The sequence below is a fragment of the Benincasa hispida genome, chromosome 4 (genome assembly GCF_009727055.1).
Source record: "Benincasa hispida cultivar B227 chromosome 4, ASM972705v1, whole genome shotgun sequence".
NCBI lineage: Eukaryota > Viridiplantae > Streptophyta > Magnoliopsida > Cucurbitales > Cucurbitaceae > Benincasa > Benincasa hispida.
The window spans coordinates 3,828,134-3,837,488 of record NC_052352.1 but is presented as its reverse complement, the minus strand read 5'-3'; the positions used below and the strand labels follow the sequence as shown (position 1 = coordinate 3,837,488).

The window sequence follows — 9,355 nt, the reverse complement described above, 5'->3', positions numbered from 1 at the left end:
TTTTTAATCTCAATTTTTTATTAAATACTTACTTTCAATCATTGACGTCAATTTCTATTAATCAATTAAAAATAATTAGAAGTGAAAATTTTAAATTTAATTTTAAAAGTGATAAATATAGTGAAACTTAATTAATTATAATTCTTTTAACAATTTTTAATTTATTCAAATAAATTAACTCGAAAAGATGCAAGTATTTAATAAAAAATAAAATTTGAGTAAAAGTGTAAGCCTCGAGATATAGGAGCCTAATTAAAGAAAAATTCAAATATCAAAATAAATTTGCAACATTTTAAAATCTAAGGACTAAAATAAAACCAAACTCCAAACTTAAAGATTAAAAAGATATAGAATTTTGAAACTAGTAGATTAAATAACTAAAAAAGTATTTTTCTCTATAATAATATTCGGTTTCACATGTAGACCAAATAAGACATTTCTCAAAAAAAAAAAACAAAACAAAACAAAACCAAACAAAATTAGTTACAAAACTATTACTAATAATTCTGTATCCAATTTTAAGTTTTTATATAGAAAATATGATACTTAGATCGTAACGTAAAATAGAGAATTATATTTATATATATATATATATACACACACACATCCCAAAAATATTGAGTTAAATGTAGAGATGTCATGCCTCGATCCACATTCAATAATAATAGTAATAAAATTGATACATGGTTTTATGTGAAATAATTAAAACGAAAAAGGAAGTTTATTAAGCTGTAATCCTAGTGATAAAATAAAAATGGAAAAGGACAATTAATTAACAGAAGATGAAATATACAAGGCCATGGCAAAATTTGGTTTTGACCTTCACTGCATTTTAGATATGTACTGTGAAAAACGTACACATTGAAGGTGTTATTGATGGTTGCATATCTTAGTCCCACTAAGAATGTATCCACCAAACGCATTCATCTGCATGAAGGGATGTGTTCTCGAAGGAAGAACCTGCATTATTAAACAAATATCTTCAAAGATTTGAACCTTCCGCCTTAACTAAACTTGGCTACCTAACTTGACCTCGTCTGATAACTATTTGATTTTTCGTTTTTTGTTTTTTAAAATAAAGTCCTGTAAATACTCATTCTACCTCTAAATTCCTTATTTTATTATCTACCTTTTACAATATTTTAAAAACCAAACCAAGTTTTGAATTAAAAAAATAGTTTTTAAAAACTTATTTTTCTTTTAGAATCCAACTAAGAATTCAACTCTTTAACTAAAGGAAGATCCAAACCATTATAAGAAATTCCCAGGAAATAGACTTAATTTTCAAAAACTAAATGGATCAAACAGTTTTTTTTTTTTTTGTATTGTCACCTCGATTGACCCTATAACTCTTGGTTGTTAAAGACTTCATCAGATTCTAAGATCCTAGATGGATCCCACATGGAATGTGATTTTTTAACCTATTCCCCCACAGCCTTTTTTCACCTTTTCTCACTTTCAACAACTCGCAAGTCAAAGAAAGCTAATCAACACATTTTCTTTTCATCGATCGATCAAACAAATATAGAATGAAAGTTGAATAATAGAACCCAAACCAACTTTGTAAGTACAACTTTTCTCTAGGACTAAGAATATGCATAAATCCCTTGTTTAAATTTGGGATTATTGTTCCTCAATCCTTTTGAGATTCCATTTTATCTAGGGGTGTTCAAATGACCTGACAATCCGAATAATCCGGACTGCCCAACCCAAATTATAAGGATTAGGTTGGGTTAGTTTTGTTTCTAGGTTGGGTTAAATTTTTTCTATTTTTGATGGATTGATTTGGGTCTAGGATTGAATAAAAAAAATTGGGTTGACTCAACCCAACTTGAATTACATATATATTAATAAAAGTATATTTATTTTAGAAGGGATGAATTTGAGAATTCTTTATGTTTTTCTGTTAAAAATATTTGTTTTTGTATAAAGTTTGTAATAGATATTATAGATATTGATATGTAAGCATTGAGTTTTATGAGATTTTAGTTATTAGATATGTGTGGTAGATAAATTTAAGTATTTTAAATTAAGAAGAAAACAAATAATAACTTGTAACCCAACCCGAACCAATCCAACCCAAATTTTGAGGACTAGGTTGGATTGGGTTGGGTTGGAGACCATGTTTAGGTCATTTTGGTTGCCAACTTGACCAACTCAAACTTTCAGGTTGGTTCAAAAATATGTCACAACACAACCTAACCTAATCCATCTACATCCCTAATTTTACCTCTTAAAGCAATAATATAATTCCTCTACTCCAAAATTTTGTTAAAATGGAAGTTATGCGGAAATGTAGAGACATCAAACCTGATATTCACGAAGCCATGGTTCTGAAATTTGCAAGCTGATTGCCATCTTCTCAAGCTGTAGTTTATGCATGCAAGTTGCAAGAGGCTGCATTCAACAAATAAGCAACTTAATCAATCTAATACATAGACATATATAACATTGCTATACAATCACTACCCCGTAACATGACATCTCATTTCTGTTTGGATCCCCATTTGAAAAATAAATAAATAAAAATAACATCTTTATTTTATAACGGAGGTATCAAGCTCCACTCCTATATGCTCATGGTTCATCCCTCACTAATTCCTAAAGAGACTGTCCTTCCTCTAAATCACTTCCAAAAAGTAATTAGGATATTCAATTATGAAGTTCAAATTCACCAAGCCCTTAGAGCACTCCTTGAGGAGGGAAATTTTAAGGAACATGCTTCAATACTTCTTTTTTCCTTTTGAAGAACCAACCTGAAGATACTGGTGATAAATAGCAAATGGGGCAGAGTTTGCTACAAGAGGCAACAGATCTTTAACAAGACTCCATGCATCCGACTGTGGTGCAGCAATTATTAGGCTGCAATTAATCAAAATAATCTAGTGAATTACTATTAATAGTGAAGCACATATTACAACCAACCAATACTCTTTACTCACCTAGTAAAACCATTTTCCTTCCATAGGTTGATAACTTCTTGCGGTGCCTTATCTCCAGCCTTTGCGCATTTAAATACTTTAGTTAATGGAGAAACTATAGACTCTGAGTTGAGATCTGAGGACTGGTCTGTAGATGGTAGAGGGCTTTCATCCATACTAACAGGTTGAGATGCCTGATCGTGCAAATTAATCTTCCAAAAAAGAAAAAAAATGGTTTGAAATGAATTTTGAGAGTAACGAATATTAACTGGTACTTTTGGAAGGATTAAATTAAGGATTAAATATAATGCCCTTTTGAAAGTATTTGGTTACGTAAACAAATACTTCGATACTTTTTTATAAGCACTTAGTCAAGAGCACTCTTCAGCGTTCCAGAAGTCGGTTTCAAACTCATCTTAAGAAAACAATAAGAAAAGAAAAACTCTACTTACACCAACTTCTTGTTCACCATTAGGCTTGGAATCTTCAACTTGGGATGAGGCGAGCTCAGCAAGGGGTGATCGCATTATCCTGGTGGATAAAGAGTTACTGAGGAGTGGAAACTAGAATGACATTTGAAAACAGCAACAATAATAATAAATCACCGAAGTTGCAATTATACCCTCAAACTTTCAATTGAAAAAATTGAGCTCCTAAACTTCTAGAAGTGTTAAAATAGTACCCCTCAAAACTTACCATAATTGTAGAAATTGGACACACAAATGATAAAAATTGAATCTACAAACTTATAAAAATGTTAAAATTTATACAATTGTGTAAATTTGAAGATCCAATTTGAACCAATTTTAACACTTATACAAGTTTGAGTGTACGATTTTTTAAATTGAAAGTTTAAGAGTATAATTACAACTACTACTATACTTTAAGGGTGATTTTTGCAATTTTCCCTAAATGTAACATAAAGAAGACACGAGAAATAGGACTAAAGCAGCAAACCTTGAGCAAATTTCATCATCAAAGTTGAATATTCTTACGATATCCATAGGGTTTGGATTATTTCCAACGTATGTATTGCAAACAGAACCCTTGCCTGTAAAACACACAATTTAGCATCAGATAATGTGGGGCAGAACACAGATTGTAGTTATAATTTGTAATATCGAAATTTGACACCCAACAATATTTTCCTCCCTGATAATTTGAATTACGCCAATCGACCACTCGCACTAATGGTGAAAGAATCTTCATCCACCCCAAACTCCATGAAACAACATGGTTTTAAGCCATTAATTTTCTAACACGGTAATACACTCACGACCTTTAAGGTATCTCCAAATATTGTAAGCCCTTACCTTGTGACCAGAGCATCTTGAATGGATACGTAATCTTGTTTTGTACACTAATACAAATCAAAATTAAATTGGAGAAGTTGTAAGACTAGAAAATACGATAAAACCTTAAGTTGTCAACAGCATAGAAACTGTCTGCATAACTCATTAGCTATACTGTAAGACCTTAAGTTGCTTGAGACAAGTACAAAGAGGAGGCTGTCAACATCCACCACTCAAGTGATTTTAATCCCGCCTGGTTTATACCCAATGTTTTCTCATTACACGTAAATCTAACTTTCTACCATGGCTCACATTCATCGAGGATTTACAGCCAGTTTTTGAACAAAATGAACCCACTTTATTTATTTTTTAATAATGCCAAGAATAATAGAGAAAAGACCTCCCAAGCGCTCAGCCACAGCTCCAGTGAGAAGACCACCAACCATATCAACCACAAGAACATCGGAATGTGCAGTCACATTGGCAAAAGAAAGAAGAAGTGATAAAGCATCCAATCGCAAGAATCTGAATCAAAAGCAAGAAAACAGAGTACATTAATCTTGTTTCCAACTTCAAAGCATCATGATGCATGATGACAAAAGGAAAGAATAGAAACTTCAAATATGTTCAATAATGTGAAATTCAATTATCACACGGTTTTCCAGATGACGAACCAAGAAATAAACAGCAAGGGCAAAAAAAATGCTGTTACCTATAAAACATAATAATTGAACTGGAAAAAAAAATTAAAATCAAATCCTTCCTTGTACAAGTAGCTGGTGGAAGAGATCAGAAAAGTATTATCATAGTAATACTTCCAATAGGCCCTAAAACTAAGGCCAATTGAAGTCCTCATACGACACTCATTTAGTCATCTAATATATAGAAAACACGCAGGGATTGTTACAACTAAAAATAAATGACTGAAAAAAGATGTGGAAAGAATTGGAACTGAATGGGAAAAAAAAAGTAGTGGAAAAGAGGACAAATAAATCACCCGATTCTAGCTGGATATTTCTTGAAGTATGCTTCACATATACTGTAAGATGGGGGAGAAAAACATCAGCACCATTAAATATATGAATTCTAGTGAGATTACAAATACAAATTTTCATGAGTGTGATCTACCTTGCATTTATTATTGAAGTCCACATATTATGAAAAAGTTTTTGTCAATAAGTGTTATTATGAATACCTTCGAGTAAAAGGTCTCCTCAAAAGTACCCTGGGCGCATACTTCTTTTGTTTCCTGAGCCTATATTTCTCCTGCAGACAAGATTTGGAATTCAGCAAAAAAAAATGCTGGATATACAAAGATAAAACTACTCAGGTGTTCACATTCTGATCACCTGAGAGAAAACTGTTTTCTTTTCAAATGTTGCACTGTTGGCAATGAGAGCTTCCACAATTTCATCACCAGTTGCACCCTGACTACATATAAAGAGAGAGAGTATGCATCATGTATAATAACATATTTAAGAAAAAGACAACAGAAAGTTCTGTGAAAATAAATCAAAGAAGATTAATTCCATAAATGTCAAAAAATTGAGGAGAAAGTGCAGAACAGACCCTGTGCCCCTGCAATCCTAGTACAGTGGCCCCACATGGTTGGCCTCTTGCAAGTGGGATACCACAGAGCTAGAATCACAGCGAAAAAGGCAGGGTTCAAGAAAATTTATTGTGCTGCACTGAAACTAACAATGATCGGTCAACAAAAGAACAATGCTTGGTCGATAAATTTGGCCAACAAAAGAACAATGCTTGGTCACTCCTTTTATGAAACCAACCAACTCAAATAATAACAATGCCCAATATATCCTGGATAGGGAAAAGGATCTTAAATTGCCAGTGCATTTCATCACTGGTTAATTTGAGACTTTGTGACTTTATCCGTGGTGATAAAAATGTGATTGGACCAATATTTTAAAAGGTAAAAGTCAACGGTGCCTATTAAGGCAGTACGAGAGACAGGATAAAACAAATTATACACCTCACCGATTATAGAAGTTCTCAAGGCTATTTTCAGCATTGTCATTGTTATCACTAATATTTTCATCTTCTATGTTTTTATAACACTGGCCGGTAAAGTTAGTAGTGGCTAAATCACCACAATTCATAATGTAGCTAAGAGGACACTAATGTTCTAACTATTACGTGATTCTGAGTAGGCCTCTATAGGAGCTGTTAGCTTTTTATAATTTAAACGATGTGTAAGCTTCATGATAAAAGTTTGAGCCTCCTCTTGAACCAGTGGCAAAGCAAAGCAATAACTAACCTTCGCATTGCATCGATATCATCACTAGAGAGGCTCTGTGCCTTATTATTGTCTACAATCGCTCTGTTATCCCTCAGCTCATCTTTTGTCACCTGCTCTTCCTTCATCTCCTCCGTTTCCTGACAGTTATTGCCTTCAAAAAACAGATACCAAAATGGAAGATCGCATCAGTTAAATTTTTTTCACAAAGATGAAACCAATTCGTTAACAAAATCCATAGTAAGAAATCAAAACCTTCTTCTCTGGAGGGCATAACGCGAGCCAAATGTGGACCATTGCCTCCATTCTCAATTTGAAACAAGGAACCGAATGGACAACCGATTAAGGGCTTTAGAGAGAAACTTTTGTTACCAATTTTCAATGTACTGCAAATCAAAGTAATTTTTGTTATCATGCATCATACTTACTGAGCATTGAAAACCAGAAATCAACACTTAAACTTGAGACATACGAGGCGGGGGAGAGTCGAGCAAAAACCAGGCGGTCGCCGTCATTGACGTCGAGCAAAACGCTGCAGCCTTCCCACGTCAGTCTAGGGTTTCGAGGCGATTCAGATTGAAGAATACTCGAAGACATCTTGAAACTCTACTAAGAAGAGGAATAAGTTAAGAAAGCATGAACTGTAGAGAATCAAAAGAGTCGGAAATTGCAACGGATTTTCTGTGATTTTTAGGGTTTATGACGAGAATGACGGTTGGAGCAGAACTATGAAATACAAAACTGCGAACGAGAGGGTTTAACCGTTGGGGTTGGCGGTAGTGGGCTCGAATGAAACGAAGTCCAACTTCAGTTGGACGTGTTCAAAGCCTTCGACTTGTGGACCAACGGTCCAACTAGACTAGCTAGGGCAAATCGCCAACGTCAAAATTACTATTTTAGGCCTATTATTAAATTTTCACCCAAGTGTCACCATTTTCATTGATATTTTCATATTTTTTATTTGATATTGATATTAGGTATGAATCAATAGTTTCTTTGTATCATAAAAAATTAGATGAAACATTAAAAAAAAACTATTTACACAAATAATAAAATTTTAATCTTTTTTTATAGAGGCGGATAGAGGCCGATAGAAGTCTATTAGTATCTATCAGTGATAGAAACTGATAAAAATCTAGAATTTTCTTTTTGTTATTTTTATAAATAGTTTGACATTTTTTCTATATATGAAATTTTTCTAAAGTATAAAATGCTTATTTATTTATTTTACTTTTTTGTTTATGTTTTAAGAGTATCCCTGGAATTTGACATTTCTATAAAATTGAAATTTTGACATTTTTATTGACATCAACATTTTAAATCTTGATTTTAAGTGTATTTATTGTATATCTACGTTTATAACTTAAAATTTGAAGACAATTTTAAATTATTGAAGTCTATTTCTGATCAAAAGTTTAGAAATTCGAGTTGTTTCACCTTTTATGTAGTTGAACTTTAAAAAATAATAAGAAGAATGACAAAAGTATTCACAAGATTGAATCTTTTAAATATATAACTCATCATACCACAAGTAAGTGGAATTAAGGATGATGTCAAATAATATATGACCCAAATTTGGTTCCAAAAACAACATTAAATTTCTTAGTGTTATACATAACATTTGATATATCATATTAGTTGGGTACTAGCGTGAAATATTAAAGGCATGTTTTACTTAAAGACGTAAGAGTAGAGGGAGTATAGTTACATTGTTGATCTAAAGAGTCCTTAGAAAAATCAATTCTAGACTTTGTTGTTTATAATAGTAGTCAGAAAAGCTATGGAAAAAAAAAGGGCAGAAGAGAGCATAGAGACTGATATGGCCGAGGAAGGTGAATATCTTCTTCCTCTTATTTTTGATATATTGATATATTTGTTCTTCTCTTTTTCAATGCCATATACAGAAAGAATGAGAGGTATATATATACATCAATTGAATATGAGAAACGACAAAATGAAAAAGAATCTATTGTTGACAATTTCTATCCTTTTAGTGTGCAGGTGAATGAGCAGGCGTTGGTTGCACCAGAATCGGTTAGGGAAAGAGAGGCGCCACGGTGGTTGCTATGTGTGCTCCACGCTGGCCTTCTTCATTTGTTACTGAAGCTGATGTGGCATCCTTGTCATCCCCCCTCAAGCGAGAGCTTAACTGAGTTAGGTCGAGCTTGCTTCGCAAATAAGAAAAGGTTTAAATTGGAAGTGCTTTGGTGAGGCAATCCGCAAGCTGCTCTGTGGTAGGAACATACCGCACATGGAGTTGGTCACTTAGGACGAGATCTCGAATGAAATGCACATCAATTTCGATGTGTTTAGTTCGAGCATGGAAAACAGGATTGGCGGCCAATGCACCTGCTCCCAGATTATCACACCAGAGAACGGGAATGCCAGTTGGGGAGAAGCCAATTCAGTGAGAAGGTTGCACACCCATATGACCTCAGTGGCAGTATGAGTAAGGGCTCTGTACTCGGATTATGTGCTAGAGCGTGCCACAGTTGCTTATTTCTTAAAGGACCAAGAGATAAGAGTGAAGCCAAGGTAAATACAGTAGGCAACAGTGGACTTTCTATCATCAAGGCTTGAAGCCCAATCAGCATCAGAATAGGCTGAGATGGTAAGGTGTGGATCAGAATTGATGGTTAGACCAAGTCGAGTTGTTCCGTTAGGTAGAGAAGCACTCTTTTGACAGCTAACCAATGCACATCAGTGGGGGCTTAGAGAAATTGGCTTGACTTATTGACAATAAAAGCTATGTCTAGTCGGGGTATTAGTAGGTACTGAAGAGCACCAACTGTGCTACGATAAAGAAAAGGGTCAGAGAGAGGTTTTCTTATATTGATCGATAACAGAGTGCCAAGGGCAGCAGGGGTTGGACAAGGCTTTACATGTTG

At 33.8% G+C, this 9,355-nt stretch overlaps 1 protein-coding gene across 1 annotated transcript; it reads right to left on the bottom strand.

Moving 5' to 3' along the window:
* Positions 1 to 617: 617 nt before the first annotated feature.
* On the bottom strand, positions 618 to 7,245 carry LOC120075066 (tRNA (adenine(58)-N(1))-methyltransferase non-catalytic subunit trm6). The gene is made up of 13 exons (XM_039028222.1): positions 6,940 to 7,245; positions 6,723 to 6,853; positions 6,489 to 6,621; positions 5,563 to 5,644; positions 5,409 to 5,479; positions 5,211 to 5,252; positions 4,614 to 4,738; positions 3,879 to 3,972; positions 3,374 to 3,452; positions 2,943 to 3,133; positions 2,757 to 2,862; positions 2,311 to 2,397; positions 618 to 960 (listed from the first exon to the last, which is right to left on the bottom strand). The coding sequence occupies exons 1-13, from the start codon at positions 7,062 to 7,064 to the stop codon at positions 871 to 873; spliced, it is 1,356 nt and encodes a 451-aa protein (XP_038884150.1). The 5' UTR covers positions 7,065 to 7,245; the 3' UTR covers positions 618 to 870.
* Between the last annotated feature and the right edge of the window lie 2,110 nt (positions 7,246 to 9,355).

What these genes read in the sequence shown, in the direction of transcription:
- LOC120075066 (XM_039028222.1), bottom strand. Translation starts at nt 7,064, where the DNA reads ATGTCTTCGAGTATTCTTCAATCTGAATCGCCTCGAAACCCTAGACTG. An exon ending in GCTCGACTCTCCCCCGCCTC is followed by an intron (nt 6,854 to 6,939) that starts GTATGTCTCAAG and finishes TTTGATTTGCAG; the next exon opens with TACATTGAAAATTGGTAACA. An exon ending in ATGGTGAACAAGAAGTTGGT is followed by an intron (nt 3,134 to 3,373) that starts GTAAGTAGAGTT and finishes CTTTTTTGGAAG; the next exon opens with ATTAATTTGCACGATCAGGC.